At 37.7% G+C, this 12,106-nt stretch overlaps 1 protein-coding gene across 1 annotated transcript in view; it reads right to left on the bottom strand.

Moving 5' to 3' along the window:
- The window catches only part of DOCK10 (dedicator of cytokinesis 10), a 231,599-nt gene that overhangs the window by 40,914 nt on the left and 178,579 nt on the right, over positions 1–12,106 (bottom strand). Inside the window, 5 exon segments of the mRNA XM_033111994.1 lie at positions 1,431–1,514; positions 2,775–2,921; positions 4,334–4,405; positions 7,694–7,807; positions 11,191–11,260. Of these exon segments, the coding sequence (XP_032967885.1) occupies positions 1,431–1,514; positions 2,775–2,921; positions 4,334–4,405; positions 7,694–7,807; positions 11,191–11,260 (487 nt within the window).

Here is a 12,106-nt window from a genome sequence, read left to right as displayed (position 1 = left end):
TACATCACTATGAACAGGAGCATAATTAAGTGATATTGTAATTATTCTTCATTGAGAATCTTCTGTTTGGTCTTTGAAAAATATATAATTTAGGTCTACTGGAATTAGATCTAATGGACATCCTGCAAATTTCGTGTGTAATGGGAGCACCGACAAAGAATATTCTTTCAAAAGTTATTTGCCTAGAGAATTGGATTCTCAAAACCACATGACACATAATCACGTAACTCCCCTATTCAAAGTAAATCTCCACTGCCAAAAAAAAAAGAAAAAGAAAAGATAATTCGGATTCCTAAGCATGACATGAAAGGTGATAAGAAGATGGTTATTTATTTTTGGCCTTTCTACTCGTACATTGGTTGTTCTTTCCCATTACCTAAATAATTTCCCTTTGGAAACAAACTTTCTTCCAAGTGGGTAAAGGTTAATGGGAAACCATTCAGATGCCCTGTCTTGGCTCCTTAAGAGGCAGGCCTGTGACCCAAGGCAGGTCGACCACACCCTTCCTCTCTTGAATGTGAATCTTAAGCAGAGTGCCAAGAAGGAGAAAATGGTTCCAGCTGATTCATTTCGGCAGCAGACCTTGGCCAAATGGTTCCTCTTTTGTGATTATTCCTGTCCTCTGAAAGTGCCCTGGCCCCTGCCTCTTTTCCAAGTCTAGTTCTCCAGCTGTTTCATCGATGACATTTACTCTTAATATCCACCCAGTAAATTGCCTTTTGCTCAAACTGCAGTAAGTTTCGGTTGCTTGCAACCCCAAAAATCCTAACTGATATGACTTTCATGACCTGGCCTATTTCTAGCTTTATTTCCCTCCAGCACATGCCATACTATGCAGCTCTGTGGTTCTCCAACTTGAGAACGCATAAGGAACACCTGAAAGTCTTCCTAACAATACAGATTTCAGTTCTGAGGTGAGGCTACCACACTAATCTAGAAACCACACTTTGAGAACCACTGCTCTCTGGAGAGCACTGTTCCCTGTCTATTCCCCACACATACCCCCTATTTTGGTAGGGTGATCAACTGTCCATATTGCCCAAGACTGAAGGATTTCCAGGGAGTGGGACTTTCCGTGCTATAACCAGGACAGTCTTGAGCAAACTGGACTATTGGAATTGCAGCTAAAAACAACCACTCTTTCACCACCCACAAGAAATAGGAGTGAAATGGAAATACTTCCACTCCATTCTTCTTGTCCCCAATTAAGGAAGGACTTGGGGAGACTTACTCAGCAGATGAACCATTTTAAGATTGCCTCTCATTGGTATAGAAATTATTATTATTATTATTATAAAATATTATTATTATTATTATTTTGATGCAGAGAATGGATAAGTTAATATTCTAGGCAGCTACACACATAGACCAGTTGATTTATTTATAATGACACAGTTGAGAAAGCAACCACTCCTGCCCGCAGTTCTTACCTTGAGTTCACCAGAGGAGAACATGCTGATGTAATTGTTCACCATCCTAAACACAAAGCCCCGATCCATAAAAGTAAAGCAGCGCTAAAAAAGATAAAATTCTAAATTCAACTATTTTTACATTAATGATCATTAAATATTTTAGAAAAGATAATGACATATATTGAAATACAAGTTCCCTTTCTATAAAGCACTTCAAATGAACTACCTGTAGTAATAATTTTTTCCCCATAGGTCTTAAAATGTAGAAAACTACATTTTCTACAAAATGTAGAAAACTACAAATGTAGTAGAAAACTACATTTATTTTTCTCCTTTAATTTATTTTTTCTCTTTTACCCTTTTCTCCCTTAACCCTGACCATCTCTTTTTCTTTCTAGAAGCAAAGAAAGAGCAAAAATTAGAGGCAAAACATTGAAGGAAAAAAAATTCAATCAAGGTGCGAACAAATATAATGTATAATTTGAAATAGTGCTTAACACAAGAAAAAAGAAATTAGACTCAATTAAAACTCTCCAAAGACAATTCAGGCTTATTTTCCATGTACTCCATAGCCTCTTATATCATGAGTATTTATTTATAAATTCTCACACCTATGCAGTATGTTCTGGTGTCTACCATAAATAAACAAGAAACATGGCTTGAACATCAAGGTTACAATAGCCCAGAGTTGGACAAAAGAAGAAAGAGAAGAACAATGTTATATTTCTAGTTAAGTGCATTATCTGTTAAATGATAAACCATGATTCTGCTTTTAGCTTTTTTTGAGTTTGCATTTTTTTCTTCTCAATTCAATACGAATACCTATAATCCAAAGAAATATAACTGATTTTAGTAAATAGTTGCTCATTAGTTTAATTGATAATTTTTCTCTTCTGTGATTAGTGCATAATATGTTCATCATGTAAAAAGAGCCTGGAGGTAACACAACAGAAATGTTAAATTCCCAAACGTTTTCCCAAAGAACCTATTTGCCATCGCTGTTAGAACTATAGCCAATGCAAAACATCAATTCAAGGGCAGAAAGGCTCGAGAGAATAATATTGCCTCAGTGTAGCTTCTCCTTTAAAAATTTCATTTTTCACTTTAAAAATATTTAGAAGTACTATGATTTTGCAACACTCAAGTGGATACTTATATCTAACCTTGGTCTTTGTTCTATGAGCTGTCAAACTGGAAGAGAAACTTACAAAGTATTTCAAGCAGGAAAGATGTACAGATAAAAGTATCTAAGAGTGTTGCAAGTTTTGACTCTTCATTATAAATGGAGATGTATATTGATTAACATTTAGAATATCTTGCATTCACTAGGTTTGAATGGAATTGTGATCCGTATAATTGTACCTTAAGAAATCTGGCAACACTGTGGTTGGCCCTTCTTGTTTCTTCAAGGGCATCTTTGTATTTCCAAATCACGTGATCAGACAGGACCATTACAAGATTGTCCAATTCATTTTGGTAAGATTCAGGAAATCTTTGAGCCCGAGAAAGCTAAGGAAAGAATGGGTTGTTTCTTTACAATGTGGCATACGAAATACAGAGCCTTGCAAAAAAGTAAACTGAAAGACTGACTTCATTTTGTATATTGTCAAACAAAAAGAGTCCTTTTGAAAACTTGAATGCCATAATAATTTCAAGGTCATGATTGGCATCATTTTCATTTAATGTTTCCTTCTATTTTGGCCAATACATTTTTCACATTTTATTAACAAGTATGTTATAACATTTATTAATTACAAACTGTTCAAACAATGTAATATTCTCTATGATCTTTCACATCTTAATTCCCCTCACTTCCTTCTCAGGAAATAACTACTATTAATAGTTTAATGAATATTATTCTAGACTTTCTTTGACACATAATTTCCATTTAATTTAAAAATCAACTTATTTTGATATTTTTAAAACTAGGAATTCCCCAATAAACAACTCTAAGAAACCAATGAATGAATAGAACTTAATGAATACAGACTTTGGTTTGAAATGTCTTCTAAGTTCCAGCTAGTCTTTTTTAAAAAAAATTATTTCAGCTTTATTGAGGAATCATAGACATATAAAATTCTAAGACATTTAAAGTGTACATCGTGTTGTTTTGGTACACATATACACTGTGTATATGGTACACATATACACTGGGAAAGGATTCATTCACCTGATTAATGAACACATTGATCATCTCACGGATTTTTCTTCTCTCCCTCCTGCTCTTTCTTTTTGTGGAAAGATTTACATTCTACTCTCTTACCAAATTTCATTGTACAATACAGTGTTCTCTCAACTATAATCACCAGGTTTTACATTAGGTCTTCAGAGCATATTCATCTTATAGCTGAAAGTTTATACCAGCACGTCTGAACTCCACGGTCCCGGCATGCCACAGCAGGCAGCTGTGGGACCGCACAATCCAGAGACTTTTGTCACAAGATGCAAAATGGCTTGACTGTGAGAATACATATCATAAACTGAACACAACTTTATGAGTCCCTAAAGGCCACCCTTAGGTCCAGGAATATACTCTTCTGTCTTAACTTCTGCACACGTGAGGGAAATTTCAGGCAGCTGAGATTTCCCTTCTCGTGTTGACTTCATGAATTTACACAGCCCTTTTGCAGAGCTAGGTAAGATTTATTTGTCTTCACAAGTTGGCTTTAAAATTAGACTCACATTTTCATTGTAGATGGAAACAAAATTCAGAGTTAGACTGACCCACACATTTCTAAAATTCTGAGCACCCAGCCTTCCATGCTGCAAGAATGAAAACCATGGAGGATGAAGTGACGCACAAAATCATTTCTCCAACTTAAAAAGCGATGAACATATATTGCTAAGGTTTGCAAAATAAATAAAAATGGAATAAATGAGTGCATGTTCATTTACATAATTGTTGGATAGCATGATCTTACCTGAATTTTATTTGTGTCAATCAAGTGTTGTGCCATTGATTTTAGGATAATTGCGAAGAAGAACCAGGAATGCTGTTAGGAAAAGAAAGAAAACAGTAAGAAATTATCCTATGGTAAAATACTGATAATTCTGTTCTTTACAACTTGTAATATTATAAAATCTTAATGTCAAAAGGTATTCTTTGAAATTAAACGCATCAGAGCAATACATTCTCCATTATGTTAGTGTGATCTTTATCAAAATTCTAAAGGTAAAAGTAAATGTCAGACATTTCAGTTGCTCTGTCTTCTCAAAGAATGTTTAAACTAAAACAAGACACCAGCTTACTGGATATGATTAATTAGAGTAGTCTTGTGGAATATTTACTCTTGTATCTGTTTCACTTAGCTAAACAAAACTAAATTTTTTAAACAAAATATATCATAGCAGGCTCACCTCTAACATTTCCAGGGCTACAGGCAAGATTAAAAACGGAAGCCCCATGTCTAAATAGTGAAAATTTCAAAGTCAAGCTAACGAAGTACCCCATAAAATATGTTTCATCATCCTACGTTGATGAGTATACTTTCATGACAACTTGGAATGCTGTACCAGAAAGTGGGGGCATGGGGAGAGGGGGGTGTGTGCCTACTCCCTCACCCAAGGCTCTATCCTACACCATGAGGAGCCTGGTGCACATGTGTGACTGTCCAGCCTGTACATCCAAGTGTTGTTGTCCACCAGTCCGTCTTCCACTGCAAACTGCGCCTTCCTTGGGTTTAGGGTGGCAAGCAGGCCTCAAGATTTTCCCTTTGAAGGATGGACTTAGGAAAGAGGTGTAAGCAGGCCCAGGAGTAAGCCGATGGGCCCATGAGGTGAGGGCTCCTGGGGATCCTCATAGATTCAGAAGGGGAGTGAGGGGTTTCCAGGGGGCATGTCTCTTGGCTACCCGCACACCTTTCCCTTGGGGAGGTATGCAGTTGGAGACCAAAGCATGTCCCAGGAGGGAGGCCCTCTTTCTTGGGCCTGAGGGTAAAAGGGTACTACTTACTCCAGGTACAAAAGTATACATCCTGTATGTACAGTTCAAAGAATACACTCCCCTGATCCTCTCCCCTTGCCATCCCCTCCACCACAAAGAATTTAAAATTTTGTGCTTGTCATTCCCTTGTTTCACTTCATAATTTTGCTACCAATATTATATATTGAAGCAATGTATTTTGTTTTGTTTTCCACTGAACTTCATATACATGAAAACATCCTGTATGCATTCTCCTGTGATTGCCTTTTTCATTCAACAAATCCTGTTCTGACGTTCTATTACGTTGAGTCATGTCGCTAGGGGTCCCGTATTGTCACTACATCACGTATACGCATACAATCACAATTTACTTATGTGCTCTACTGTCGATGGGCATTTGAATTACATCCAATTTTAGGCTGATACAAACCATGATGCTAAGAACTTTTGAGTAAATAGTCCTAACTCCAGAAGACAGACTGAGAAGAAGTTTAAGTTCTAAAGAGGCAGTTCTGGCTTAACGAAGGGGTCACATCTAAGTAAACTTGATATTGAAAATGCTGGGAATATTTAAATAATCCAACATGCATTGTTAAAGTCCCTTTTCCCCCATCTTGTCCAAAATGATATTTTTTAACCTTCGTGCCAAGTGTTCCAACAAATGTCTCTTAATTCAGCTGACACCAATCGCTACCTCTCAACACTCTCATAGTCTCCACTCTTTACTTTGAGTCCACCAGGATTAATCAAATGAAGCCTTTGTTTCTGTACATGTCTGATAAAAGGAGCCCCCACTCCTCTCCTGCCCTCTAATCTCTGTGAATTCCCTTTTGTATCCGCATATCCCCCTGCTTCCATCTCCTGAAACCCACGCGCCATGCCTTCTGGAACACATGGTCCACCATCAGCAAAATCTCCGGAAGAGGCACTTCTCCAGATAGTCCATTCACCTCATTTTTTAACTGAACTCTGATTCTCCCCAGAGGACCCTTCTTCTGGGTGGGCTGCCTCTCCAGCACTCACCCCACTTCGGTCTATTCTCTACACAGCCATCAGTGTGATCCTTGTAAACCAAGGTGAGCTCACATCACTCCTCTGCTCAAACCCTCTAATGGCTTGCCCTTTCGCTCTGAGTGGAAGCCAAAACCCTTGCAAGGGCCCGCGCACCTTATGCCGCTGGTGAACCTCCCATTGTTTCTCTGACTTCACCTCACCTCCTCCCTCCTTTGCTCACTTGACTCCAGCCACACTGGCCCCTCTGCCGTCCTCTCGGCCTGGCAGACATGCTGCTGTCTTAGGACTCTGTACAGGTCTCCCCTTCTACCTTTTATGTTCTACTGGAAGCATCCACAGGACCAGCTCCCTCCCCACCATCCCATGTCTTTTTTCTCAGGTATTGACTTCTCTGTGCGCTTCATCCTGACCATTCTATTTAAAACTGCAAACCTCACCCTGCATCCTGCTCCCAAATTCCATCTGCCCGACATTTTCTTTTCCCATACTACTTCTCATTTTCTAACATACAATGGAATTAATTTTGTCATTATGTCTGTAGTTTAGTGTTTTTATTTCCCAGTAGAATGTAAGCTTCCTGAGGGCAGAGATCTCTATTTTATTCTCTGTTGCATGCCAAGTGCCAAGGATGGTACCTGATGCATGGGAGGCACTAAGAACACATTTGTTGAATAAACAAACTAAATGAATATACTCATAAGACTAATTTAAACAAATTGCTTGGCTTAGGATACTTTGATTTTAGTGAAATCATGTGGATGTTTTTTGATTCCACCTTCTCTTTCCAGCTACTTACTAAACAATTATCCATCTGTCAAGTCATGATAGATAATTAATTTAGCTGGGGACTAAGTCCACTATTCTATAATAATTTAGAGTTATCTTTTCATAAGCCTCTCACCATCTTGTCTTTATGTTCCCACGAATGAATGCATACATTTCAACTTTTTGGGGTCAAAGAGTGGCTGCTTCTTTGCTTCTTTTCTGTTGTCAATATATTCACTGTTTTGTTGGTAATATTTCCTCTTACTGTGCCTAAAAACCCAACAAACTTTATTTTTGCTACACTTAGAATTTTTCAGTGTTTTGAATAATTCTTAATATCATTTATTCTGTCTTTAGACCAAGGGACTTCACTTGGGGCCATTTTTCTTCTTAAGATGATCTGTTCTCTTGACATAGGTCTCTTATGCTTAATGTTTTTATGTGCTACTGTTTCAATATGAAGCTGATGCGAGAAATTATAAGAGAAATTACTTAGGAAAATCAATGAATCTTATAACTTTCGGGGGGGTGAGAGTAAACCTCATATTAACAATGAAAGAATCATCTTTAAATTCTTTACCTTCAGGACATGCTTGATCGTTGTTGAGTCATTTGATTTCAAAAGACCAGTCACATTTTTAGCCAGCTCCTCATGTATCGTTCTCTCCTTGCATGCCCTGGTCTTGAACACGAACTGAAGAAAACCCAAAAAGAGGAAAAAGTGAATAACTTAAAAAAACCCAAAGCTTTCAAAATTATGTTTCACGAATACGTATAACTCAAAATTATCTGCTCATGCTAGATTTTGTCATGACATAAATCAAGGCCCAATGATAAGAATAGTACACACCTGTTCCTACTTAGAGCTTTGCTCAGGCCAGGCCTGGCTCACCTAAGCTCTCCTTGAAACTCTTTTTGTAGAAATCAAAAGAAAGAGTCAGAGAGCAATTTAGCAGATTCAAGGAAACATGGAGGGCTTTGACCCACCTACTTAGGACACATTTCCCCTTCTCCTTCCTTCCACTGGTAACAGGTGGCATGGTAGCATTTCTTCATCCTGAAAGGGTAGAGCGCCCACTCAAATAGCCAAGTGGGGAAGCAGGTGCCTTCCAGAGGCCGATAGGTGAGCTTCCCACATGCCCAGGGTCTACCATCTCATGCTTACACACAGTTATCAGAAGGTTCATGAACATTGGCCATCAGTACAATAACAAATGCTGCTCACTTTTGTTTTCCTCAAAAGATTGGTTTTGGCACGCAGCATGAAGTGCATGCAATGGTTTTAGTTTTCAGTATTTCTTCACATATTTTAAGGATATCAGCATCAATTTTTGCACATATATTTCAAATATAAAATGCTTATTTTACTGAATTATAATTTTTTACTTATGAGTTGGGTTTGCCTCAAGGAAGGTCATTTCATCATGATATACACAATTTAGTCTTCATCACAATCAAGAGTGAAGGCAGGCAAGAAACTCAAAGCAGAGGCACATTCACATTTGGATCTATAATTATTTCTTTGAAACTCATAGCTTATTGACAGTTAAATCATCCTGATGGAGCCTGACTTCTCCAAGCCCATCACAGAGGAAAAAGACAAAGCTAACAGAAGCATGAAACTAGGTAAAATCAAGAAAGATACAATTTTTCCCCTCAGGGATTATGACTCATCGTGAGGGTCATGTCATCAGTACTTAATCCCATGTGCAGTTATTCAGCCCCAAGCGCATTGCAACTAGCTCTGAAATATTCTTATTTTAAAATTTAGCTCTAACATGTCAGTGTCACAAATTATTTGTAAAGAATGGCATTTCATTAGATTAACTTCAGACATACATTTTTGAAAAAGACATGGTGTATGTGTGCGTTTTGGCTATTGTAGATGGGGTGAGTTAGCAGCATTTAGCACCACTGAACTTGAAATGGTGTTTAGCTTGCTTGTGAATAAATACACATTACATTGACTCTCACATCTCTCAAGGTCTTCAAAACATATATTGGTACCACCAGCCCATCAGTTTTCACTATACTCCTACTTGTGGGGCGTAATGTCCATCTATATGCTCGGTCACTTTTCCCACTGATGATAAAATATCAGGCTCCTTGGCCAACATCAGGCTGTCAGCCATGCACTACAACTGGAGTCCAATCACAGAATCATAGAGCTGGATGTCCCCATCTCACTTCACAGAGGAGAAACATGACTTCAGAGAGGCTGACTGCTCAAGTTAACTATTTAACCTTGACTAGAACCTAGTTTCCCACTTGCTAGTTTAATGCTTTTTCCAGAATAAAACTCCAGTTGGTTATATTTATGGGGCTATATTTGTTTGAGTTATATAGAAGTGTGTTATAAAACATCTTTAGGAATTATCAACATGAAATTCTACATACGTGTATTTCTGGATTTGAACCACTTCAAAGCAAACTAAATAAGTAGTCTCCTATATTACAAAATCAAGTGATCTCATCAAGATATTTCAAACAACCTGGTTAAAAATAAAGACCATATCAGGATGCATTTCCAATTTACCTCTCCAAGAACGTCACAGATAGAGTCTGAGAACTGATTTAAGGTTCTCATGGGGAACTAACCTGAACTGTCATAAAAATAGTCACAACACCAGAGGGTTCTTAATGTAATTTTCAATGATTCCATTAGAACAAGGTACATAATACTTGTGTTGAAACTGAGAGGACTTTGTGTAATGTGGCCTGGGAATTTTTTTCTTCTCAGCCCCTTGGAGAACGAAATGGAACACTGAGGTAAGCATTAAGAGAGTGAAAGTTCTATAGATGATGCTGTTGAATATAAACTCATTAATACCCTATATAAGTAAGCTATGACTTTATCTTAAACAGAGAGCAGACTAAAAGCCATTTATGGGTGGAACTGGCTTTCTGTAAATGAAATATAGATCTTATTGGGTAAAATTATACCAGAGGGAAATCATTGCGAAGTAACTGACTATTTTTGGCATGTGGGCTATTTTAAGGAAGGGCACACACTTATGTTTAGGTGTTTGGGAAGACAGCTAACATTTCTGGCAAGTAGGAAATATATAGCAATAAAACTGTAATGACAAAAAATTCTCACTGATGGTATCTCAGAGTCTCAGAGGGGTTCACTCCAAAATGAGTTTTCTAAGCTATTTCCTTTTACAAGAGCTTTAAAAACAACAACAACAACAACAAAAAACAAGTTTCTAGCACAAAAGACCCAAAATTCTTCTCTAGTCACCTTTCAGACATCTAAAATATGTGGGTACATGTCTATCCATGTATATTAATGGAATGTATTCTTTTAATTAAAAAGATCTATGTTTCAAGAAGATTTAAGCTATACATCGATAAAATAGACATTTAAGTCTTCTGTATCATAAAGCAATACAAGGTACTCTTATTTATCTCTGGATGGGTCCTTTTTTTTTTCCATTCAAGAAGGTGACATTTAGGCAGGAAGTATAGTGTGCAAACATCATCGCAAGTTCACTGGCATTAATTCACAGGCCAACTGGAAATGAGAATAGAAACGTGACAAAGGACACTTGGAAGAAGCAGGGCACACTGATGGAATGGCTGGTGGTTCATGCCAGAGGATAAAGGACTTAACATACCAGAAGCAGGTACAAATATACAGTAACTGGGAAAATGAAATAATGCCTGAGAAAACAGTAAAAAGAGCTAAGAACACATTACAGAAGAAACACAGAGCATTCAACAAACCAACAAGAAAGATCTTCCTTAAATTTACACAGGAATTTCATTTATTTGTAAAGGTGACTTCTAAAAGACAATCATTTTCTCCTCTATCTCTTTCTCTGCTCTTTCTCCCCATATTAATATTCATTTGCCCATGCGCATGTTATTTAGACATTTATACATTCAAACAATACACGTAGCCCATCAACGCAAAGAGACAGAATTCTCAGTAGCTAAGGGAAATGTCTGCTATTACTGTGGTGGGCACCGTCCAGCTAAAGGGAGAGACTTCCCACTTATTATAGACAGGAAATGAGACAAGCCACACAGTACAAGGTTCATATAACCAGTGCCCAAGTGGTGACTTCATACCTTAATGTATGACTGGACAAAGTGGTCCAGTTGCTCCTCGTGGCACTTGGCCACAATGTCAGTCAGAACCCTGGAAAAACAAAGCTGTTCAGTAGCCTTTCTGGAGAAGGCAGGAAAATACCATTTGGTTTGTCATTGGAGTGCTTGTAAACTGGGTACTTAATAGTTAATGAATAAATGAATCCATCAATTTCAGACTCCCCTTGGTCCTTCTCACCCCCCACTACTGGGTATTTAATATCTATATTACTTGTTAGCCATTTCCAATCTTGAAATCTCTAAATATTAACATATAAGTAATGTCTTATGGATGCAATATCACACTGGAGACTTTTTTTGCCCAAGTTGAACGTGCTATTATGGTCTGCATGTTTGTTGCTGACATTATCTTCTTGGAAAAAGGATCATTTTTAGTACCTGATTAAAACTTAAGACCTTTAACCTCAAATTAATTATCATATTCCATTTTAAAAGGGCTTCCCTTCCAACCCAGAGGCATTATACGTATAGGCTTTTGGAAAAAGGAATTAGGTTAAGATGCTGTCATTCCGAACCCTGCCCCCACCCCTCCTTAGCTCTTAGCTGGGATAGGGTTTCTATAGCACTGGTGGCACAGGTTGATTTTTTTTTCACATGAATACTTCCAGTTGCTTCATGGCTGTAGTGCTTTGGAATATCTCAGAATTCCAACAGCTCTAACAGCTGAAATATTTAGTCTTTTCAACACAGACCCATATACTCATGCTGAAAAGAGCACCTGTTAAAGACATAACTGGGGACTTTTAATCTGGGTCTAGAACTGGCTGGTTGTAGAACTGTGAGAGATACATCAATCTTCCAAAGGTTCATGGCTGTACTTTAAAAATGAGCCTAAAGACTTTCATTCTGAAAGAGGCTAATAATATGCCTGTGAGTT

Source organism: Rhinolophus ferrumequinum, chromosome 8 (assembly GCF_004115265.2).
Source record: "Rhinolophus ferrumequinum isolate MPI-CBG mRhiFer1 chromosome 8, mRhiFer1_v1.p, whole genome shotgun sequence".
Lineage (NCBI taxonomy): Eukaryota > Metazoa > Chordata > Mammalia > Chiroptera > Rhinolophidae > Rhinolophus > Rhinolophus ferrumequinum.
The sequence above is the reverse complement of the archived record's forward strand: the minus strand, read 5'-3'. Positions and strand labels throughout refer to the sequence as shown.